The sequence below is a fragment of the Acanthochromis polyacanthus genome, chromosome 21, assembly GCF_021347895.1.
Source record: "Acanthochromis polyacanthus isolate Apoly-LR-REF ecotype Palm Island chromosome 21, KAUST_Apoly_ChrSc, whole genome shotgun sequence".
NCBI lineage: Eukaryota > Metazoa > Chordata > Actinopteri > Pomacentridae > Acanthochromis > Acanthochromis polyacanthus.
Window position 1 is genome coordinate 6,479,722 of NC_067133.1, and position 25,543 is coordinate 6,505,264.

The window sequence follows — 25,543 nt, forward strand, 5'->3', positions numbered from 1 at the left end:
TTTTGCTTTATTGGTACGGCATTATGACAAAATTTCCCAATTTCATTGTGTACTCGTTATACAATGACAATAAAGGCTTTCTATTCTAAAGCATCAATTAACATATGCCAGATATGATTACAGAAAAAAACAAATGTATCATTCACCAAGGAAAAACACAAAAAAGAATAAAAAAAATAATATAGAAGGCAGGTTGTCATTTACATATTGAGATTGATTGATTCAAGTGAGTTGTCAACAAGATAAACTTCTATCGACAGTAATTTGCTGACGAAAAAAAACGAGAAAGATCAATGGTCTCAGTCTGGACCTACCTATGAGGACTATCTGGCTCCCCTACTGGTTCTCCCTCTCCTTTCCTCTCTGTGCTGGATTGTGTCGCGCTGGAGATGCCGTGCGTAAGGTGTGATGCAGCAGATTAATTCGCTGGAGAAATACATGTTGACTCACTTTCCCCTTCAGGTCGACGCGGGAGTTTTCACCACATCAGCTGGAAAAATAACCCACTAAGAAGCGCATGCCGTAACCTGACAGCTGTGAAGATGCGCGCACAGACGCACTGAGAGACTACTGCGGTAAAAGCAGCTGCTCATGCTCCGAGCTCCTCCTCTGACGGAAACTTTAATTCATTTGAATAAGGTTATGGACTGTGCGATGTAGCGTGTAACTGACACGAGGAATAGTCTCACGAGAGCTCGTCAAAGCTGCAAGCATCCATCCAGAAGCGACGTGCCTTCGAGCAGAGGGAGGAAAACGCAGCCTCCATTGCCTCCATCCGCATACACAGACGGTGCAGAGAGGAAGCAGCGGATCGGTTCCTCTGGAAACCCGGGCGACACCTCGCTTTGGATTCTGTTATGCTCGACTGTGAAACTGACAGTCGGCCAGCGAAGAAACCCGGAGTTCTCTCTTTCACATGGGCGAAGACGAGGAGCAGTCCTGCGCCTCTTCACGCCGCAGAGGACACGAAGAAAACGGAGAGAACGGAGCGTCTCTGGACCCGGACAGACAGAGGACGTACACGGAGCTGTTCGAGCAGCTGGACCTGAATAAAGATGGCAGGGTGGACATCAGCGAGCTGAGAGCCGGGCTGGCAGCGCGTGGTTTGCACCGAGGAGAGGCTGAGGAGGTGAGGAGGTGTTTTATCAGTGTGTTTAACTGGCAACCAGAGAGGCGAGCACTGGTCTAACCTGTAGCAGCTACTGTCAGGAGGTGTCCAACAACTATCATTTTTGGCATAAATTCAGGTACCAAGGGGACAGATCTAAGAGCAATTTGTTGTCAGATGCCTAGCAACAAAGTTCTCCCAAGTTGAAGCCACATGAATGCCAATAGTCATCATTTGGGTTAATTTTTAATGTCAGGTCAAAATTGCAAGTTTAATATTTTACAGATTTTCCAACAGGGGCTCAGAATGGGCCTTTGGCGTTACTACACACCATATCTGTCCTCATTCATTAAAGACAATGAGCGACTCATTTGGTAATGGGTCAATGTTTAATTGAGGGACTCTTGAAGTCCTTGCATACATTTTTGTTAAAAGTAAAACAAATAATGTTTTTTTTATGTTCATTATGTCCAAAGTTGTTTAAATAAATCCACTGGACTTTAAGAAAGTTCCTTGAAGACGTTTCACCTCTCATCCAAGAGGCTTCTTCAGTTCTGGTGGTGGTTGATGTTGCCTCAACTTTTAAACCTCTTTGAGGTGTGTTCAGGGTTTACTATTCCAACGACCAATACCAAGACTTGTCTGACTACTCAACGATGGTCGTTGTTAGTATTGATAGGGGTCGCTGAAATGCACAGATGTCACTGAGCCCTCGTGTGCTAATGGTGGTCATTACACGAGGGCTCAGTGACATCTGTGCATTTCAACGATCCCCACCGATACTCACAACGACCATCATTGAGTAGTCAGACGAGTCATGGTATTGGTTGTTGGAATAATAGCCCTGGACACACCTCACAGAGGTTTGAAACCTGAGGCAACACCAACCACCACCAGAATGGAAGAAGCCTCTTGGATGAGAGGTGAAAAGTCTTCAAGGAACTTTCTTAAAGTCCAGTGGATTGATTTAAGCTACTTTGGATAACCATGACCTGGATGAATGAGAACCTACACAGATATGTTCATTATGGTCATGTCTTTACAAATTCCACAATTATTTATGATGAAAGTAATCACTTAATAAAAAACAACTGTATGCCACTAAAATTTCAACTAAATGGTCCAAATTTAACAACAACCACCTTCTAAGTAGCTAAATAATAATAAAATGAGCTAACTGAAAAAATGTTTTGACTGTGTTCTTTTTATTAAGTTGAGATAATCAGGATAGATATTTCTTTTTTGGCAATATCGCAAATTTTATATGAAAAATAACAAATTGTATCCATGTCTGAGAAATCACTTTCAATGATTAAAAAAACACCTCTCAAGGAAGTGTGTTAATTCCAGATCACATGACCTGTTCCACATGATGTCATTTCCTCCTGAAGAAAAGACTGACAAGACTCCAAGGCTTTCTTAGTAATTTGATATAAAGTGGTGTGGGTTGACAGGTTTACTGCAATGTCTTTATAAAAAAACTTTACAATTCAATTCTACTCAATTGTATATATAATATTTAGAAGAATCTTTCTGTAAAAATGCCATGTGGTGTTTGGTTGTGGGCGGCCATGTTGATTTTCAGCCTGAAAACAGCAAAAATGTCAACTATGATACCGGTCTATGTTACAAAAAGTCCCACAATTATATATTGACCCTTATATTAATCTTTGCATTTTCATTTTTCTTTCTCTTTGGCTGTGAATGCTTGGGTGGATATAATCTCATAACTGGTTGAAAAATGACTTTAGTGCAACACTAAAAGGAGAAGAGGCGAGTGGTGGATATAGGTCTCTGGGGTTGGAAAAGGGAGGCAGTCACTTGTAGAGGTCACATTCTGCTTTCAAACATCGCACCCTCCTCCTTTTGTTGACTAAAAGGATCTGATAAGCGGTCCTGACCTCTCTGCGGCACTGCTGCTGGATTTGTGAACCATGTTAAGCATTTGCAGTCTGCTTTGGACCCGTTTGACTGATGGACTGTGTTTAATGCATTTAGTCCATTAGTAGAATTAGTAGTTGACAGCACTCCATTTCCACACCGAAGTAGTCCCACTCCAATCAGAATCTGTTCTAATGGCCACACAACATACAAGGAATTTGGTTTCAGCTGTTAGTGTCACTCAAGGAATAAGGAAAAGAGAATGATCAAACAACTATAGGAAAAAAGTATAACAATAAGACTAAAAGTAAAATATATACAAATACACTATCGTTCAAAAGTTTGGTGTCACCCAGGCAATTTCATGTTTTCCATGAAAACTCACACTTGTATCCATGTGCTAACATAACTGCACAAGAGTTTTCTAATCATCAATTAGCCTTTAAACACTGTTAGCTAACACAATGTAGCATTAGAACACTGGAGTGATGGTTGCTGGAAATGTTCCTCTGTACCCCTATGGAGATATTAAATTAAAAATCAGCCGTTTCCAGCGAGAATAGTCATTTACCTCATTAACAATATTCACACTGTATTTCTGATTAATTTAATGTTGTCTTCATTGAATAAAACTGTCTTTCTTTCAAAAAATATGCCATTTCAAAGTGACCCTAAACTTTTGAACGGTAGTGTATATATACAGATATTTACACATCTACAAAAGAATATACGGTCTGGCAATTCTGCAATCCTTCCTTCTTTTAAAACACTTCATCTTTCAGTCTAGAAACAAATAGACAGCAACACTGTTATTCCATTTATCAGCAGCTTTCTGAGAATTATACTGAATGAATTTGCCTTGAACATGATATAATACAATGTTAAATAGGGATTGAAAATAGCAGTCTTAATGGGTTTCAATGGGAACATTTTTGTCTTTAAGGTTCTGAGTGTAACAGTGCAATGTTGATGTATTATGTGGGCTGTGGCTAAAATTTACCCCAAAATACACACCTTTGCAAAATTTTAGGCCCAATGCGTTAACACAGGCAAACTGCTCTAAAAATGAATCATGAAAAGGACAACAATGTCCTCATCGGCACATGAGGGTTAAATGAAATGCTGCAATTGCTACGATGACATCAACGCACACTGGCATGTTGTGTTTGAATGGGTGAGCTCACTTGTTTTGTTTTTTTGCTTTTTGTTGTCAGAAACACCAGACATAGTTATAAAGCACTCGATGTAACTTTTCTTTGTCAGTAGTTCTACTAATAATAAGATAAAAACTAATATAAGAATAAGAAAACAACTTTCACTGTGCATATTTCAGCACTGTATGTAGAGTGGTATAGAAAAGTGTGTTTTTCAGTATTAACTATTTATTAGATACTTTTACTAACCCACTGGAGTCAGCTCATTAACTTAGGAACCTTTCTAATCATGTTAAAACCCTTTCCAGAACACCCTATGTGTTGAAATACTGCTCAATAAAGTATGAGATCTCTAAGGGCAGTGTAAAAGAGGTGTTACATTCAGTTCTCTCTATTACAACCACAACAGCCAGTGCAGGGTCATTATCGCAAAGTGAAACTAGTTCAGGTCCAGTGTTTCGACTCTTGTCTTACAAAATTTCACCACGTTCACAGATTGGGTCTGCCATTGCTTAAAACGAAAGATATTTTATAAAATATTAAAATGTGTAACACAACAATGTAAGGGGTCTCTTGTATTTAGGTACCAACAGAAAATTATCATCTTTGTCTGTGAATTTTAGTTGAGCAGCCTGTAAATTTACCATTGTGCTTCTGTCACAGTGCTCTCATAGTGACATTTCCAGTTACTATGAGAACACTGTGACTCTGATCTTTGAAAAGCCACTCTACACTACCTGCTCAAAACCAAATGGAAGATAGATTTAGCAACTTGCTGGTGAATATAGTGAAGGTTTTTGCAGCTAAAGATTCAGATATTTCTTGTTGAGTTAGTGGAGACAACCATGGAGCAAAGATAAAAAGACAAAGCTAAAAAGACATTGTATACTGGACGAGGTTTGCTAGAAACGCAACTTCAAATGTATGATAATGTTGCTCAGTAGCAAACACTTGGTCACTGTAATCTGCTACATCAGCACAAATGATGATGTGGCTACTGTATTTGCATCTTGTTTTTGCTGCTCAAAGAAAAAACACCATTGCAGGTTTAGGGGGAAGATAAAGATTTAAGAACAAAGTTACAAAAACCAAAAAAGAAATTACAACCAGGCATTCTTGCCTTTTTACTAAAGAACTGTAGCTCAGTGGATATCTTTTCTTTATCAGATCATTCTCTGTAAACCCTTGAGATAATTGTGTGTGAAAATCCATGTAGATAAGACCGTCATGCCACAATTAAAGTAATTTAAATCACCTTTCTTCCTCTGGAACTCTGTACTGTTGCAAAATCACCCACCTCCCCTTCAGTCTGCATTAAAACATGGTTTTCAAAAGCTGTACTTGAGACAGTTGGGCCACATATCTTAGCCATTATTAACTCCTACCTCCTTGCAAAGAAGTCCTCCCTAAATCACTCTGTTTAAAGTAGTTTTTGACGCATTTCTAAGCTGCCTTTTTTGAGGTCTTAAGGTCATCCATGGTCTGGTAAATGGTGTCCATCTTACCACAACACTCCTTCAGAACAGAGCCAGTACGCAACACTGCAGTATGACCCTGCATGGTCTTCTGCTGGTTCTCAGACTTTCGTTGGCAAACCTTAACTTATCCAGGTTGGTCACAGACTCCTTTCCTGCATCGGGATTCAGGACAGTTTCTCTCCAAGTTTGTGCTCTCAAGCAATCGTGAGGGCACAGGCTCTGCCAAACACCATCAGATCCAGCAGTGAGTTAGCCCCGTGGACACACTGTAGAAAAACTCATCATTACTGTGGGTGAAGAAGAATCAAACTCCCAATACGAGCATCTTGAAGTCAGCGTCTCTTTATTCAGGCAGTGCACAGAATCTCACACAACAGCTTTTGGGAGAGGAGCTCATGTTGATTAGCTACGTGCAAGTTCTCTCTGTTCTGAATAACTGCTCTTTTGTTTTGACATGGGAAGATAGCTCTAAATTCTGTTATCTGGCTTAGGGATGCAACTCTCTCTTCAAGGCCACACACTTTTAGACTCCTGCCAAACAAGTAATACAATCCTCAGTATATTTCCATAAATTATCCAGGTAAACTTTATGAATGAGCAATGAAATCTTCAGTCTTTGTTCTGCTCCGTACACAGCCCTGAAACCTCTTTAGCTCCATTCACCAGCGACCTACTTCCTGCAGCTGATTCTGGCTTGTACTCCATTTTAATCCTGTTTGACCTCAGCTCAGAGTTTCATACAGTGGATCATCATATCGTAAGAGACTGTCACACAGGACGTGTTGCACTCACCATGCATTCATCAACAGAAAAGGTGTATTTTTCCCGTGCTAAGAAGCAAACGTTGGCAGTAGTCTTGGTAGTACAAAGGCTTTTCCCGTTCCAGTCTCAAGACAACCGCAAAGGTGTGTCTTATTATTTGGGGTATTTGGGGTATTGAGACACAATACCAACTTTTGTTGCTACTGTCTCTTATGGTTACTTTTGTTAGCATGTGTTAAAAGCCTAACAGCTGATGTTTAGCCTGCTGCTACCAGAGTAAAGCATTCTGCAATAGTCAACTGTGGAAGAGATAATAGCATGGACGACTGTTTTCTAAGTCTGCAGAGTAAAGGGATGACCTGATCTTGGTTAGCCATCAAAGGGTCTACTTTGGGTCAACTCTTATTTGTCATTTCTTACTCCTGTTTCAAAGCATGCATAGCAGTCATACTTATTTTCGTTGCTATGTTGATGACACCCGATTATATGTGCTGATAAAGCCTACTACCATGAATCCATCCGGTATTATATCCGGCTTTTCTGAGATTAAACACTGGATTTTCCAAAAATTCTTGCAAATGAAAAACTCCAAATCAGTAGTAGCTATACTTAGTTGTTTTTGCACTGGCACCATTAATGACCTGTCCTCTAGTTGCCTCAGATAATAACATTTATAAAGAGGTCCACAACCTAGGTGGTTTGACTGTCATTTGCCTTTAATGCTCAGGTGGCTTGTGTGTTGCAGTCCTGCTTTGCAAACTGAGATGGCTAACCAAGATCAGGTCATACCTGTACTCTGCAGACTTAGAAAACATTACTACAAACTATTGCAGTGGACTTTAGTCTGGTAGCAGCAGAATAAGGCTTTTAACACGTACTCACAGAAGTGGCCATATTAGAGCAGTCTTTTACTGGCTACTGATGAGTTTTAGAATTAAACTTATTGTTTTATAGTTTGTCCCCAGGAGCCTAATTGTTGATTAAGATCCTCTGGCAAGACCCCACTACATGTTCCTAAATTCTTACTAAAGGTGATTGTTGTCTGGGCTACTCGACTGTGGAACTCCCTACTTGAGGATCTCAAACGGGCAAACACATCTTAGTACTCGCTTATCATTTTGTCTTATTTATATCTTAAGTTCAGGTTTTTACTACTTTTAATATATGTTTTTATTGTATAGCACTTTGCCACTTTCTTGGAAAGATGCTATAGAAGTAAATCCTAGAATTATGATCATCATCTTTATTATTTAAATAGCAGTAACATAAAATGGCACGTCCCCTGAGTGAATCTGTCATTTCATTGCATTTATCAACCCTTTTACAGGTCAGTGAGTAATTTGTGTGTCCTGGTTACAACACCTTGCACAGAAAAGCTGTTCAGGTTTGAAGAGGAATCCAACACTTTGTGGATGAATATTTTAACAATCTGTAACACAAACCTGGCACACTGTTAACCTCAGCTGACAACTGATTGTCAGTCTGATAGTCACATCATTTGGCTTTAAAATCCTCCTCCAGTCATTGATTAAATTGCTTAAAATCCATCTTTGTATATTGAAGTTACATGTTAAAATCTCCATAAAATTAACCCTCTCTCTAAATTCTCTGTGTTGCTTTGGAATGTTCTGCACCTTAATGAACTACACCCTCGACAAGTCGCCAGTCTATCACAGGGCTACACAGAGAGAGAGATAACCAAGGGCACTCGCATTCATATCTACGGACAATTTTAGGTCGCCAGTTAACCTCAGCAAATCTTCTTGGACTGTGGGAGGAAGCCAGAGAACCCACGCTAAGCTCCACAAAGAAAGACTCCAGGCAGAAAACACAGAATTTTAGAGCTGTGAAGCGGCAGTGCTAGCCGCTAATGCTAACTGCACCGCTGTTCTGCGAAACATATCATTAATTTAATTCAATTCAGTTTCATTTATATAGTGTCAACTGGAAATGTGCACCATTTCAAAGCACTTCACCGGTGAGCTAGAGACCTTCCCAAATTATGAAGAGAAACCCGACACATCAAAGCTTCCTTTGAATTCTCTTAGAGCAGACACTTGGCAACAACAATATAATTAGTGTGTACGTACTATACAAAAGTCCTTGAATGGTGAGTTCCAGCCAAACTTAATTAACTTAAAGCACAACAGTATTACACATTCTGTAGCATTTGGTATTTCACTAAAATCACTTCTTTGACTTTTTCAGACACTTCAGAGGTGCTTAGTGGTTGATAAGTGTTCCCAGCAAAGCAGTCAGAATTAAGGGTTTGTCCACTGCTGAGCTTCATCAAGACATTGTTATACTTTTTACTTCAAGAGGCTCAGCGTGCCATTTAGATTCCGTTGAAGTCTTTTGAAAAGTTTTTTGTATCCTGGTTACAAATGAACAAACAAATGTGACTGACCCTGAAGCTGTTTGGTATTGCTCTCAAGCCGTCAGTTTAGACTGGGAGAAGTTAAATGGAAGTAATAAGTGGATTTTGTTCTGTCATCTACTTTGCTTTACATAGGAATGTAAAATGAATAGAGAGAGGAATGTGGCATGCAACAGAGAGAATTGAACAAAAGCCAGTAAATAAAGATGCCGTACATCGTAAACACAAAGACTCTGGGGCTCCGCAGCACCTTTGCCCTGAGGGCCCTGTTTGTATGGAATTACAAACACACAAAAAGCACGCTGCACTGCTTACTAGAACACATAAAGTACAGAAAATATAGTCTTAGACATATACATAAATAAGTTACAGTAATATAAAAAACTAAAATACACACATACACCCAAACATACATGTTGCACATCCCCACACACACAACACCCAGTTACCTCCCTTTGGTAGCTGCACCTAACTGCTCACTTATAAGCTTGACTGAGAGATGGATAAAAGACGTTTTAAAATGGTTAAACCTGCACACCTGGCCTCTGTACCTCCTACCTGAATTCAACAGTTCATACTCAGTGAACAAGACGTGATGGATCAGAAAGAATACTGTGTGCCTGAATGATGGTGGCCTGCACAAATAAGTCTTGTGACATTCCTCTGAGTTCTATTTTAGCACATCTGTGCGTCGCTGAATCTCCTGGTGACCCAAAACTAATGCCTTTTTTGACTGTATTTTAGCCACGGATGGCAGAGAACTTTAAACAGCTCAACCAGGACAAGCAAGTAAAAAATCTTGGAGCCATCTTGGCCCTCAGTTTAAGCCATCCAATAACAATATAACCAAGATTGCATTTTGTTGTTTGAAAAGCATTGCCAGATTGTTACCAGTCCCCTCTGAAGCAAATACAGAGACACTAATATAAGCTTTTATTATGTGCCGGATTGAATTTTGTAATGCTCTTCGATCTTGTCTCCCTAAGAAGACTATGTTTCCTCTTCAACTCAGAATTAGGCAGCATGGATGCTAAAGCCAGAAGTAGAGCAAACATGACACTCATTTGAAGTTTTTTCACTGGTTACTGCTCTTTTAAAATTGATTTTAAAATGGCTTCGTTGGTTGACAAAGCTCTTAATGGTCCTGCATCTTATCCTACGAACCCTCTAGAACCCTCAGGTCTTCTGGTAGCGGCCTTCTGTTTAGACCAAAAGTCAGAACAGAAATCTGTGGTGAGGCAGTATTTTGTTATAATGAGCAATATCTCTGGATCAGCCTTATAGAAAACCTGGCGGCAGCAAAAAGATTTGATATTATTAAAAGCAAACCCAAGATCTGTTGAGACAGGTTGAGTTTTAGTCAGCCTTTTGACTGATTTGATTTATGTATTACTATTATTTTTATACTATCTTTAGAACTAATTTTAATTACTGATTGCACTATTTAATCTTTTTTTTACGTATTTGAGTCTATTCAATGTATGGTACTACTTAAGTTTTTGTTGTTGTTTGAGTATTTTTATTGCATTTTTATTCCTTTCATCTGTAAAGCACTTTGTGTGATATTTCATTTGTGTGAAAAGTGCTATATAAGTAAATTGTGAGTCATTGTTGTACTGATTGACAGAAAAGTAATCAGTGCAAGAGCCGCTGTCAGAATTAGTCTTGTATTCAGTCTCTCTTTGTCTCTTTGTCCTATTCAAGAGAGGAGAGGTTATGTTTGCAGCCAGGTAAGAAGTAGTTTACTTCTTGACCTTCCACTCTGTGCTCTCCTCACTCTCCACATCCCCCGACACCACCATCACCTTCATGCCATCTACTTCATCAACACACCGTGACCTCGGCCTGCTCCATCCCATTTTTACCCCCTTGTATCCTCCCTCCCTGCTGAATCAGTCTCTCTCTGCACTCACAGATCGTCCTCGAGAGCGACATCAACCATGACGGTTTGCTAGACTTCCAGGAGTTCTCACAGTACTTGCGTGCTCACGAGAAAAGGTTATGGCTAATGTTCCACAGTTTGGACCGCAACAATGATGGTTTGTATGAAACGCCCACAATCATACACACATGGGTCAGTGTATAATTGAGGGACTCTTGAAGTTGATGGTATATATCTTGCATGCATTTTTATTAAAAGAAAAAACATAATAAGGCTTTTTATGTTCATTCTGATCATGTCTTTACAAATTCCATAATTATTTATTATGGAAACAATCATTTATTAATTAAAACAAAAGACTGGATATCACTAAAATGTCAACTAAATAACTGTCTGAATTTAATAAAAACCATCTTTTGATTAACAATAATAAAATTAGCTTATTGAAAAATTGCTTTGATTGTGCTCTTTTTATTAAGTCGAGATAATCATGGCAGATATCTTTTTTTTTTGCAATATATCAAATTTTAATATGGAAAATATCAAATTGTATCTGTGTCCGAGAAGTTCCCCATTACAAAAACACCTCTCAAGGAAATGTGTTAATTCCAGATCACATGACCTGCGCCACATGATGTCATTTCCTCCTGAAGAAAAGACTGGCAAGACATCAAGGCTTTCTTAGTTGTTTAAAATAAAATAGTGTGAGTCAAGTGTGGATTTATGGCATGTCAACAGGTTTACTGCAATGTCTTTATAAAAAAAAACTTTACAATTCTATTCTACTCAATTGTGTATATAATATTTAGAAGTATCTTTGTGTAAAAATGCCATGTGGTGTTTGGTTATAGGCGGCCATGTTGATTTTAGGCCTGAAAACAGCAAAAATGTCAACTATGATACAAAAAGTCCCGCAATTATATATTGACCCATATCCATACACACACCAATTCTCTCTCAGTTCTGGCTGCTTGTCTTTCAGTGATGTACACATTGAAGATCATCTTTACAATAGACCACAAATAGACCACCGTTTGTGGACAGACACTGTTAGCGATGCTCACATTTCTTCTGTTATGTTGCACAGGGCGAATCGACGTGGGAGAGATCCAGCACTCACTACGCAAGCTTGGAGTGGATGTTACAATGGAGCAGGCCTCCAGAGTACTGCAGAGGTACTGAATGTGTATGTGTGTTTGCGTTGTGTGTGTGTCTAACCCACATCCAACATGAATCTGACAACAGTGACTAATAGCAGCCAGAAATGCTAATGATAGTCCTGGCTAGATCCCTAGTAGCTCTCCTGCTGATAATGTCACAGCTGCTGCCCCTGACAAACACAAGAGCCCACACTGTGTTTGAAAGGCATAGGACGAATAACAATTATTAATATCAAACTGTTTCATTTTTGCTTGTATAAAACAACAAAATGACAAGGAAAAGAATAACCAATAGGACAAAGTGCTAGAAATGAGTGACAGTACACCAACATCTAAAATGTCCATACAGCCACAGGGTCACTGGCAGACCATTTATGCTGGTTTTAGCTATATTTTCAAAACTAGAAGACAATATCTTTCTGATGAAGTCTCATACATAATATTTACGTTACAAAATAGGCATACATGTATTTAAAGGTATTGGGTGTTAACAGTTTAACCCTTTCTAAGCCTCCTGTGCACATCTGGTCTAAAAATGCAACCTGCCGCCATTTTCAGAAGGTTGTATGTTAAATGGGTGAAGCTCTGCAGTGCTTCATTTTTGTTGCATCCAATCTGGATTATCATTGAGAATTTGTAAAACAGGCTCTTTTACAGCAATATCCGTGACTCATTGGTTTAAGGCTGTTATTTATCTCTAATTTACCGTTTTGCTTTGGAAGTGTCAACAGTGGCTGACAGAATGACCACCTGGCTCATAAGCTAGCAGTCCTCCAACCAGCTGACGCTAGCAGCAACTAAAAGGGGGTGGACAAATGGTTGAAATGTTCAGCTTGTTACGACAAGTGGTCATCAAACCTGACCAATTTGAAATAGATATTGACAGATCAATCAAATTAAAATAATAATCAGATTTTCTGGTGTAACTGTCTCACTCTCAGCATGGACAAAGATGGCACTATGACCATCGACTGGAATGAATGGCGCGATCACTTCCTCTTCAACCCTCTCCACAACATGGAGGAAATTGTTCACCACTGGAAACACTCCCATGTAAGTCACTGTTTCCATCGATGGTACAGCTAATGATAACTGTAACAACCTGACCACATTTACATTTTTGCACATCTGAGAACAGAAACAGTACTATTTCACAAAACATAACAAAACACAACAGGAAAGGACAGGTAGACTGACTACATACAAACTACCCTGTGTTGATCTATAACTTAAATTGCAAAGATAGATATAGATTGCATGGTACTTGATTTGTTGACAGTACTGGTAAAAAATGCATAGCTTGGCAGTATAGTACATACACTGGGGTAGTTTGGCCTTTAATTACTCCTGTTGTTGTAGATGTTTGACATTGGGGAACATCTGACAGTACCAGATGAGTTCTCAGAGCGGGAGCGGCGATCAGGCCTGGTGTGGAGGCAGCTGGTTGCTGGAGCCATGGCGGGGGCGGTCTCCCGGACAGGAACCGCTCCTCTGGACCGCCTCAAAGTCTTTCTGCAGGTGTGTTATATAGGTTATCTCACTGTTTCTCCACTGATACCTACCTTGCAAGGCAGCTCCAGGTTTCCACTTTCCAACGGCGGACTTCTCAATTGGAACTGTGGAATGAACCATCTACCATGTCAAAGCACCGATACATAGTTAGAAATCAGTGTTATAAGCTCAAGTATAGTGGTGAGATTTACCATTTAATGCTAGGATATTTATTTTAATATGTTTTTCATTCTCAAAGTTTAATCTTGCTATTTAAATCCTTTGAGAAACAGCTATGTACAGTGAATGAACTGCGAGATATCTGCAGTAACAATGACTGTAACAGTTCCACATCAGCTGAATCAGTGCAATGTTGTGGCAGCATCTGCCTGTGGCTGTCATTTAAAATCTGACTCTGTCCTTCACATACTGCACTGATATTAAGTTACACTCACTGACAGAAATAAAACAAAGCACTTGGGAGGCAGTTTGGGTGAGCAACTAGAGCGCTCTCAACCAAAAGAAGTGCTTCGACTGTGTTACCATTCAGGCAGTTAATAGAGAAATGACTGATAATGATCAGCTGCACTTTTACTTTGCTGGAGAATTCTACAAGATACAGTACCGTTATGCAAAACCAAGAAAAATGGTAGCCAGCTGAAACAAACAAACCAAACCAAATCATTAGCTGCATTAGCTGATGTCCAATTCAGCCAAAGATAGTCAGTCTGTAACAATTATCTCATCACAAATGAGAACGAGAGGTTACACACTCCGAAATTTATTTGATACTGCGTTTGGACCCATAAAGGAAAACCTCTTCCTTTGTACTGGTGTTTTGTCTGCATCTGTACTCGAGTCCTACCTTCCATCCAACCTGAAGTAACAGTTCAAACATAGCAAAGGTGGTAATAAGATGACTGACCTGCCAATGTTTGTGTCTCCAGGTACACGGCTCTTCTTCTCGGGGGATTAACCTGTGGTCCGGACTTAGGAATATGGTCCAGGAAGGAGGCGTCTTTTCACTCTGGAGGGGCAATGGTATCAATGTCCTAAAGATTGCCCCTGAATCTGCCATTAAGTTTATGGCCTATGAACAGGTTGGTGTACTCTAATCAGTCCGTGACAAAGTGAAAATCTGTCCATTAGCCTCCTAAGTATGTACACACGTGGACAAAATTGTTGGTACCCCTCAGTTAAAGAAGGAAAAACCCACAATTCTCACTGAAATCACTTGAAACTCACAAAAGTAACAATAAATAAAAATTTATTGAAAATTAAATAATCAAAAACAGCCATTACTTTTGAATTGTTGATTAACATAATTATTTAAAAAAACAAACTAATGAAACAGGCCTGGACAAAAATGATGGTACCTCTACAAAAGATTGAAAACTATTTGACCAGAGTGACATGATTAACTCAGGTGTGTCATTTAATTGACATCACAGGTGTTTCCAAACTCATAATCAGTCAGTCTGCCTATTTAAAGGGAGACAAGTAGTCACCCTGCTGTTTGGTGAAAAGGTGTGTACCACACTGAACATGGACAACAGAAAGCGAAGGAGAGAATTGTCCCAGGACATCCGAAAAAAAATTATAGACAAACATCTTAAAGGTAAAGGCTATAAGACCATCTCTAAACAGCTTGAAGTTCCTGTGACAACAGTGGCTCATATTATTCAGAAGTTCAAGACCCACAGGACAGTAGCCAACCTCCCTGGACGTGGCCGCAAGAGGAAAATTGATGACAAATTGAAGAGACGGATCGTTGGAATTGTATCCAAAGAGCCCAGAGCAACCTCCAAAGAAATTAAAGGTGAACTCCAAGGCCAAGGTACATCAGTGTCAGATCGCACCATTCGTCGTTGTTTGAGCCAAAGTGGACTTCATGGGAGACGACCAAGGAGGACACCACTGCTGAAAAAAACTCATAAAAAAGCGAGACTGGAATTTGCAAAAATGCATGTTGACAAGCCACAAAGCTTCTGGGAGAAAGTCCTTTGGACAGATGAGACCAAACTGGAGCTTTTTGGTAAGGCACATCAACTCTATGTTCATAGACTCAAAAACCAAGCATACAAAGAAAAGAACACTGTCCCTACGGTGAAACATGGAGGAGGCTCAGTAATGTTTTGGGGCTGCTTTGCTGCATCTGACACAGGGTGTCTTGAAAGTGTGCAAGGTACGATGAAATCTGAAGACTATCAAGGCATTCTGGAGAGAAATGTGCTGCCTCGTGTCAGAAAGCTTGGTCTCAGTCGCAGGTCATGGGTCTTCCAACAGGACAACGATCCAAAACACACAGCCAAAAACACCCAAGAATGGCTGAGAGAAAAGCGTTGGACTATTCTAAAGTGGCCTTCTATGAGCCCAGATCTGAATCCCATTGAACATATGTGGAAGGAGCTGAAACATGCCATTTGGAGAAGACACCCATCAAACCTGAGACAACTGGAGCTGTTTGCTCATGAGGAGTGGGCCAAAATACCTGTTGACAGCTGCAGAACGCTCACTGACAAATACAGAAATCGTTTAATTGCAGTGATTGCCTCAAAAGGTTGTGCAACAAAATATTAAGTTATGGGTACCATCATTTTTGTCCAGCCCTATTTCATTAGTTTGTTTTTTGAAATAATTATGTTAATCAACAATTCAAAAGTGATGGCTGATTTTGATTATTTAATTTTCAATAAATTTTTATTTATTGTTACTTTTGTGAGTTTCAAGTGATTTCAGTGAGAATTGTGGGTTTTTCCTTCTTTAACTGAGGGGTACCAACAATTTTGTCCACGTGTGTACTTAAATAGAAAAGAAAAAGGAAATAATTGTTGATTCAAAGGAAGACCTAATGACTCTAAATAATGTTATGAAATTCTGCATTGTTTTCATATATAATATAAAAATGAAATACAATATCGTATTGCACTACTACAACTCTTCTGTACCCTCATGCCTACGCTTTTTAATGTTCATTACTCTTATTACTGTAGATCAAGTGGCTGATCCGGGGCAGTAAAGAGGGTGGCAGTTTAAGGGTACAAGAGAGGTTCATTGCTGGTTCTCTGGCTGGAGCAACTGCCCAGACCATCATCTACCCCATGGAGGTCAGTTTCAAATTAGTGTTGATTTATCAGCCATCCCTTTTTATGAATATTTTGGGAGCACATCCCCCAAATGCTTGATCAGATTGGGATCTGGGCAATTTAAAAGGCCATGTCAGCACTTTCAACTCTTTGTCACATTCCTCAAACAGGTCCTGAATGTTTGCAGTGTGGCAGGGAGCATTATCCTGAATAAAAGAGGCCACTGCCATCAATATGCAGTCTGTATATGGTCTGCAATGTGTAGCACCCACCCAAACATCCACATGAATGCAGGACCCAAGGTTTCCCAGTAGAACATTTTGGAGGTCATGTCTCCATTGGGTTGCCTTCTTGGGTTGTGATTCATTAGACTAGGCTACTCTCTTCTGTTCCTCCAATGGCCCCAGCTAAGATACTCACATTATTGCAGGTGTTTTCAGAGGTGGGCAGGGCTCAGTATGGAAAGTATTGCTAGTCTGCAGCTCTGCAAAGCCCCACGTGAAGCAAACAATGATACACTATGTGCTCTGACACTTTCCTTTCATAGCAGTGTAAAGGTTTCCAGCATTTTGTGAAGAAGTCATCTAGCCATCATAATACAGCACTTGTCAATGTCCCTCAGCTCCTTAAGTACTCCATTTTCCGTCTTCCAACACATTTCACAACTGAATATTCACTTGCTGCCCACGGTATCCCACCACCACATGAGCCACTGTAACAAGATAGAAGTTGTTCACTTTATTGTTGAGAGGTAAGGGGTTAATTTAGGCATCTGTAGGTTTACTGAGCATGCCCAGCAGGGAACTTCTTGGGATTTCTTAGACAAAGGTAAAGGATGTGGGTAAGCATAGGAATGTCTGGGAAAACTTGCTTACCCTGCCGCTGACATAAACTGCTAGCCTACCCACGCTAGACAACCCACGGCAACGAATTTAATTCTCTGCCAGAGTGGGTCTAGTTACCCTCGGTAAGCCTCGAGGTTGGATGCTCCTAAAACTGGCCGACAAATCACCATGAAGTATAGAGTCAGAAGGCGGGCGTAACTAAGTGACGACAGAGGCGCGACGATTCTGACAGAAACAACCGGAAACAACTAGCCTAGTCCCGCTAGACAACCCACGGCAATGAATTTAATTGTCTGCCAGGGCCGACAACAGTCGTTGAGCTCCATTAGCACCGACTCTGAATAATCTTTCTGTTAACATGTCTGTAATATACTTGAGCTTCACCCATTGACTGTATAAATAAGGCTTCACCGAACTACCGCGTCCTCTGATTTCCGGCGCTCTATGAACTACGTCAGCCTATTCGTTGCGCTGATTGGTTGTATACCTACCCAACTGCTGCAGAGTGATTTGAAAGACAACCTTTTAGCCCGCCTCCCTCCCTGTCGAGCGTTCCTAGACCGTTGTGTCTTCAGACCTGGGTCTAGCGTGGCTAGGCTAATAAACTACCATAGATTGATGAAAATTACCTCTTGATGCCATTTTTCTTCCTATTGAATGCTACAAAGACTTGTTCTGAGACTGGTTTTGTTTCCTTTGTCCAGTTGCCAGTTTTGCCCCATTCCTACAACTCCCCAATAAATTCTCTTAATTCCCTCTTCTGTTGTCCTCCTGGGCTGGGTAGGTGCTGAAAACTCGTCTTACATTAAGGAAGACGGGGCAATACTCAGGTATGGCTGACTGCGCTAAACAGATCCTGAAGACGGAGGGCGTCCGAGCTTTTTACCGAGGCTACCTACCAAATACACTGGGCATCATTCCTTATGCTGGCATCGACTTGGCTGTGTATGAGGTATGTATGCATTGTGCACATGTGTATAGTGTACAGCAGAGGTGAATACACCCCTGTGTAATATCACAAAGATGCCAAATAATTCAAAATTGTATCAACTTGTGATCGTTGTTAGTGGTAGTATAATGGCTCGTTCTAACCCTCCTGATTACTGCAGGTTTTTGTTTTTTACTCTCATTTGTTTCCTCTTTCTTTCTTTCCCACTTACTCTTTATAATTCTCTTTTCCTCGACTCTACTCATGTCTGAAGACCCTGAAGAACGCCTGGCTCCAGAGGTACTGTGTAGATTCTGCAGACCCAGGTGTTCTGGTCCTGCTTGGCTGTGGTACTGTGTCCAGCACCTGTGGCCAGCTGGCATCTTATCCCCTCGCTCTCATACGGACACGCATGCAAGCACAAGGTGAAATATGCTTGAGATCCAGTAGAAATGTACTGAACCAGTGGAAGTACAATAATCTAATCTGCTTCGTATCCCTATAACCGCCATCATTCCTCTTCTTTCAGCCATCACTGAGGGTAAACCCAAGCTGACCATGGTGGGCCAGTTCAAATATATCATATCTCATGAAGGTGTACCGGGCCTTTACCGAGGCATCACCCCCAACTTTCTTAAAGTCATTCCTGCTGTCAGCATCTCGTATGTGGTCTATGAGCACATGAAGAAGGTCCTCGGAGTGGGATACTAGACTGAGACAACTAAGACGGACAAAAACAACCAGTGAAAGCAAACGAACATTGTGCTTGAAGGAAGAAGCAGAAGAGAGGTGAGGATAAAGCTCCTCAGACCTCTGAAGAAACAAAACAGAGAGGAATATTTTCTATTTGTAGTGTAATTAATCTAAAGCACACAGGCAAACATGAACTTTGATGTTGCTGATAATACCTGATAACGTTTGATAGAGGGTCACATAATGTTGAGAGATACCAGGGTTAAAATTCATCCGACAACTTTAAGAACAAGAAAGCCCAGCGTAAAGTATGGAAAACACAAGACTATGGCATGCCGTTTCAAAATTTAATAGCTGAGTCTGACTATCTTGAATTAAAACCTCTGAATTTAAGATAGTTTTTTAAATTAAGTAATTTTGTCTATTTAAAACCACACAGATATAGCTGTAATTCAGCTTGGAGTTGTCAGAATAATAGTGGCAGATATCTCAAATGTCATTATGACTAGTCTGAATTGTTCTGCATGATGCTCCTCATGTGAGACTTCCAATTTAATATTGGTCCAGCAACACAGTTTAATATCAATGTATTTTTTGGTCCTAAAATGCTTACAATCATCAGTTAAATTGAATTTAGTAGAAGCAGCAAGGAGAACTCCTAGTCTCTTGGACCAGCTGTTGGCAATTGCTGTCTCAATGAATTATATTTAGACAGCAATCCAACTTTTTTTTCCAGCTTATTTCTATGGCTGCTCACGTAACCATGACTACCACAGAAAATACACCAAGTACAAATACAGGAGCAAAATTTTCTGGTTGATGTTCCCTGTATTATGCAACCCTGCACCAGCAGTGGACACACAATGATGAGTTAAAACATAATAACCACCTGCTTATTATACAGTTGGTTCTTCTCATGCAGCCAAAAAGGCATGGATTCCAGGTGTCAAGATGTTAGCAGCAGATCCTACAAGTCCAGGAAGTTGTGAGTTGGAGCTCTCACGACTGACGCACCCTACACATTAGCACTGGTCCTCCACCCTAGTAATATAGCCGTAACGATTTAGCCCATCTCTCACATCCAACAAGATGACTCCCTTACCATCCAGTTCAGCCCAGACCTTGAGATGCACTGTTGTTGTGAGATAAACGGTGTTATTCTCCTCAACTCAACAGTCTCTTCAGCTCTTCAGCAGTTTGTAAAAGAGATGGGGCTCCTGAGCTACAGAAACCAAATCTCAAACAGTACGAAGACATTGCTCTAAATTGCTTTATAAGCAGCCCTAAACGTCCAAGTCCTCTTTGTCGAATATGTTCTGGTGAGATGAAATATTTCCAGTAGAAGGCCTCAGGTATTTTGCATAATGCGATCTCCTTGTTTCCTGTGGTCATTGCAGTTGAGCATGATATAATAGTCCTCTAACAATATTATACATTTTCAGGTCAACAGGAGTGAAGCCAGTGGCACTAAACCAGCAACTGATGGAAATGCTGCTTAATGTCAGAGTCCCTGTACATATACAGTGTGACATTGCATTCATGTTAGTACCCCAAAACAAGCGCATCTAAGGCATCTACTCAATGGACTTTTCTAGACAATCTTTTAATGTGCTACAGAAATATTGCACTGTTTGTTTGAGAGTCCAGCTCGTTGCTGCCTCTATCTAACCTGCAGTGTATACCATGATTTTAAAAAGCACTGAGAAGTGAAATTAGCCCAAGAGGTGTTAGGTGCTTGGACAGGAAGACATCGGAGTTGAGGGTTGAAGAGGCACTCCTTGATGAATAAAATGTTCTGTCCAAATAGTTAAAAGGCTCTGGATGCTCATGATATGAGGTGAAAGTAGTCTCTATGAAGTGGCTTTCCAGTGTAGAAACTTAGACTAGGTATGAGGTGATTGACCTGGTGCAGGAACAATTTCAGCTGTGTTATTTCAGTTGCACCTAATGAGGATTAAATGGTGTGTAGCCAATGGATGGATGGATCGATTTCAGTTGTAGTGTAGGATCCAGCAACTTTGAACGCAACATTAACTCTGAACAATGATGATACAATGAGAAATAGCAGTTAACAGATGCTCAGTTCTATGAGCACATGACTAATGGAGGTCTGTTTTGTTAGTCAATATGGTAAAGTTACATTGAAGATGGTGGTGTTAGAAAACAGAGTGCTGCTACTTTATGAGGACATGGAGAAGGCAGAATAAATGGCACTTGTTGTTCTCTCTGAGTTTAACAAATGAGTGTTTGTATTTTCCAAGGGTAACCAATCAGCTTCAAGACCTGAACAGCAGTTTTTCAGGGCCACTCTGTAGTGGTTATTTTTCTCTCTCCTAGAAACAACCCTGAAAAAGATTCTACAGGGATGGGTCTCATGCTCAGAGCATGCTCTGGAGCTCATAGAAAATGGATCATAGTGACTGGAAAGGTGCACCTAATTAAAAATATTGTGTGTGGACTGCCTGCCCATTGCTGTAATCCATCAATGTTTAGCTCCATCTGCTGACAGAAAGTAACTATTACTTTTCTGTTAATGAAAACAGAAAAAAAACTAATAAGGGGCTGTCCAAGAAATTCAAAGAGGTAATTGGGGTCAGTATAGAATTTTGAAAATATTTTGAAAATATTAGTCTGTCCATGCTTTCTCCTGTTACGACCTTGTCACATACAATCCGTATGTACAAAAAAAGAAGAAGAAGATGGAACAACTTGTAAGATTGACTTCTGAAATAAAATAAATGCATGGAACAGAAATATTAAGAATGCTTAGAGCAACTAAAAGCCACTGAAAACATAAATAACGAGCGTGGTACTTCAGGATCAGTACCGTCAGAGCTTAAAAAAAACAGGAGTAAAGATGTGGCTGCTGTGATTGGCTATCACCAATGTTTGCCACCATGGAATGAGAAGCCTGCTTTTTCTGTGAGCATTACTGTATAATATTTTCTATACTTTCTTCCCAGGACACTGGAAATTAGCCTAAACAGCTTCACCGCAAGGGTCTGAATATGAGGGAGGAATTAACTGCAATTTCAGGAGACTGAAAATGATGGATATCTGTGCATGATTGTTCTTTTTTTAAAATCATATTTAGGTTTATCTTAAATTTAAGCAGCACAAAAATGTTCTATAGTAGTTCATTATTACAACAGCTGCATGTAAAGTATGAGGACAGTGGTGTTACACTACGACTGAATGTCAAAACTTGCATTGTAGGCATAGACATGCTGTATATTATCTATAGTATTTTGCTTATGAATGCCTATATCTCTATTCAGTTTTCTCCCTTGCAAGCGTACTTGAAATAATGAATGCTTGTTGCCACTGGGGCCTTGCAAGGATGATGACATATAATATTTTTAAAGCATGAGTGCATGTTTTGAAGCATTTTGTGAACCAGCTAGCGCCACTGCGTGAGGACTGCTTTGTCTTTTCTTTTACAAGCTTTTTTACTCAAAAATGACAGAACTGCTGCAGTGTAAGTTTGATAACGAACATAAAGAGCTTTCTAGTTTTGATAAATCATCTGTGTCATTTGAATGTGTATAGGAACTTTACATGACATTAAATCTGTGACACTGTACTCTGAAGAGGGCTTTGTTGTGACATGAAAATGGCGTGTCAACAGCACATAACTGTTTCACCTTTGTAAAGAGGCAACAAGGTGGATTTTCACATCTTTAAAGTCGCCAACAAGCAAATAGTAATTTACATATTCAGAGGAGCAACATTGGCAAATATTTAAAGCAGTGTTTGTGTCTGCCTGATGATTACCAGTCATGCTTTAGCCTCCTCCAACTCCTTAAGGGGTTGCTCATTCTATTTTAACTGTGAACATCCGCTGAGCTCATGGACTGGATATAAAATATGAAAAATGTTGTGAAGCCTTGAATCTGGAATTTTACCTTCACCATCTTGGTCTTTTGAAGTGCACTATACCCGCTTTATTGTTACTTGTCCTCTAAATGAGACCCTTATTGACTAAATAGATCATACTTTATTAAAGGAGACTTGAAAGAGACTGTGAACTCATTAGCAAAATGTTTACTTTGGGAAACAAACGACATATGAAATGCATTAACTTTCTTATAGACTTATAGGTCAGTATATAATTGCGGGACTTTTGGTAACATAGCTGACAAGTATTATAGTTGGCATTTTGTTATTTTCCTTATAAAATTTGATATATTGCCAAAAAAGAAAGTTCTGTCATGATTGTCTCAACTTAATATAAAGAACACAATCAAAACAATTTTTGAATAAGCTCATGTTATTATTATTTTGCTAATTAGAAAGTGGTTGTTATTAAATTCAGATGGATATTTAGTTGACATTTTAGTGATATCCAGTCATTTTGTATTAATAAGCAATTGTTTCCATAGAAATTTTTTATAGAATTTGTAAAGACGTGATCATAATGAATATAAAAAATAAATATATATTTTTTACATTTAATAAAAATGGATGCAAGATATATCCCATGGACTTAAAAAGTCTCTCAATTATAGATTGACCTTTATACAATCAGACTTCTATTTGCAGTCAGAGGTGTCTCCCCCTTCTGGCCATTCCTGAAAATATACAGGTATATGGCACTGAAGGCTTTACTTTTAGAGCTAGATCTTTAATACACAGTCTATTAATGAGTTCCAGTAAACTGTCATCAACAACATGTGTCGCATCCCAAGTATGTTCATTTAATTTGACTTTAAACTGAATGTGACTGAACATTGTTAATTAAAAAAAGTATATAAAAGTCAATATTCTTCCTACATTTTGTCATACAATTGAAGAATCAGTGTTTATGTCACTTGATAGTTTGTATTCAGCCAACATTTACAGGAATAACATGGATTATTACAACCATTACAACCATTCCTTGACAGTCTACGTCCTTGATACTTTTACCTCCTCCCCACGCTGCCTCCGCCTGCTCTCGTCCACTTTTTAGGCGCAGTTCACTTCGAAGGAGCCTAAAATTATTTAATATATAAAAACATCCGCTGTCGTCATCAGTTGCTCTCTGATTAGCCAGTCCTGTGACAGAATGTGACGTCGGCTCCGCCAGCGTGGAACGTGCGGCTGGTCCAGGAAGTAAACTGTCCGGCTCGGTGTTGCGGGATACGGAGCAGGAACAGTAAATACGTGTCAAAGTCAACATTTCAACACGCATTCCCGAAACCCACCGTCGAGACACCGCGGCAGTGCTTCGCCACAAATTTCCTGCGTCACGGAGAGCCGAGCCTGTCATGCTGTCAGCTGAATGCAGTGACGGTAAGTTCCTGAAAGAGATGTCGGAGGTGTCGTTAGCTAGTCCTGTGTGTCGGCGCTGACACACCGCTGTGTGGAAGCTCCAGGAAACCCGTGTTTTAGAGTGGAGCTTGCCGTATGTGTCCGATAAGGGAGACACAGCTGCTGACACTGCTCCTGACAGGTTCAGTCCTCCTCAAGAACCTGACAGCTGCAGTGCACTTGGCACAGAAACGTCCGTGATGTAAACATTAAACTCGCTGTAATTAATGTAATGTGATACGGTACTGTTTAATAATAATGCAGTAATAACGCCGTTGCTCTGTCAACGTGCCTCTGTAATATTAGCATCATTATTACAATATACACTCACCGGTCACTTCATTAAATACACCTGTTAAATTGCTTGTTAACACAAATATCTAATCAGCCAATCACATGGCTGCAACTCAGTGCGTTTAGGCATGTAGATGTGGTCAAGACAACTTGCTGAAGTTCAAGCGGAGCGTCAGAATGGGGAAGAAAGGCAATTTAAGTGACTTTGCATGTGACATGGTTGCTGGTGCCAGATGGACTGGTTGGAGTATTTCACATACTGCTGATCTGCTAGGATTTCATGCTCAGCCATCTCTAGGGTTTACAGAGAATGGTCCGAAAAAGAGAAAATAGTTGTGTGAATGAAAATGCCTTGATGTGAGAGTTCAGAGGAGAATGGACAGGCTGGTTGGAGATGATAGAAAGGCAACAGTAACTCAAACAACCACTCACTGCAACCAAGAAATGCAGAATACCATCTCTGAACACGTCCAGCCTTCAAGAAGATGGGCTACAGCAACAGTAGACCACACTGTTCTTAGCTGACAGTGCCACTCCTGTCAGCTAAGAACAGGAAACTGAGGCTGCAATTGGTACAGGCTTACTAAAATTGGACAGACGACTGGAAAAAATGTTGTCTGATCGAATGAGTCTTAATTTCAGCTGCGACATTTAGATGTGGGGGTCAGAATTTGGCTTAAACAACATGAAAACATGGATCAATCCTGCTTGTATCATTGTGTCAACAGTTCAGGCTGCTGCTGCTGGTGTAATGGGGTGGAGGATATTTTTTCGGCATGCTTTGGGCCCCTTCGTACCAACTGAGCATCATTTAAACGCCCCAGTGTACTTGAGCATTGTCGCTAACCATGTCCATCCCTTTATGACCACAGTGTACCATCTTCTGATGCTACTTCCAGAAGGATAATGCTCCATGCCACAAAGCTCAGATAATCTCAAACTGGTTTCTTGAACATGACAATGAGTTCACTGTACTCCAATGGTCACCAGCTCACAATCCAATAGAACCTTTGGGATGTGGTGGAACAGGAGATTGACATCATGGAAGTGCAGCCGACAAATCTGTAACAACTGTGTGATGTTATCATGTCATTATAGACCAAGATCTCTGA

At 40.1% G+C, this 25,543-nt stretch overlaps 2 protein-coding genes across 5 annotated transcripts in view; both read left to right on the forward strand.

The window, feature by feature from the left end:
- The first annotated feature begins 379 nt into the window (after positions 1-379).
- Positions 380-22,866, forward strand: LOC110961206 (calcium-binding mitochondrial carrier protein SCaMC-3-like). The gene is made up of 10 exons (XM_022208739.2): positions 380-1,129; positions 10,676-10,799; positions 11,730-11,817; positions 12,744-12,855; positions 13,162-13,320; positions 14,241-14,393; positions 16,287-16,400; positions 18,009-18,176; positions 18,427-18,577; positions 18,682-22,866. Exons 1-10 carry the CDS (start codon positions 917-919, stop codon positions 18,861-18,863), a joined length of 1,464 nt encoding a protein of 487 aa, XP_022064431.1. The 5' UTR covers positions 380-916; the 3' UTR covers positions 18,864-22,866.
- A 1,048-nt stretch (positions 22,867-23,914) lies between these two features.
- Positions 23,915-25,543, forward strand: part of pdxdc1 (pyridoxal-dependent decarboxylase domain containing 1) — a 31,838-nt gene continuing 30,209 nt past the window's right edge. For 3 of the 4 annotated variants that reach the window (XM_051940846.1, XM_022208737.2, XM_022208738.2), the window contains exon 1: positions 23,916-24,119. In XM_051940846.1, the coding sequence (XP_051796806.1) occupies positions 24,095-24,119 (25 nt within the window). In that variant the 5' untranslated portion in view covers positions 23,916-24,094. Of the gene's footprint in view, positions 24,120-25,543 lie in introns of all 4 variants that reach the window. The other variant, XM_051940847.1, reaches the window with a different exon arrangement.

What these genes read in the sequence shown, in the direction of transcription:
- LOC110961206 (XM_022208739.2), top strand. Translation starts at nt 917, where the DNA reads ATGGGCGAAGACGAGGAGCAGTCCTGCGCCTCTTCACGCCGCAGAGGA. An exon ending in TTTGGACCGCAACAATGATG is followed by an intron (nt 10,800 to 11,729) that starts GTTTGTATGAAA and finishes TATGTTGCACAG; the next exon opens with GGCGAATCGACGTGGGAGAG. An exon ending in TCGACTTGGCTGTGTATGAG is followed by an intron (nt 18,177 to 18,426) that starts GTATGTATGCAT and finishes TCATGTCTGAAG; the next exon opens with ACCCTGAAGAACGCCTGGCT.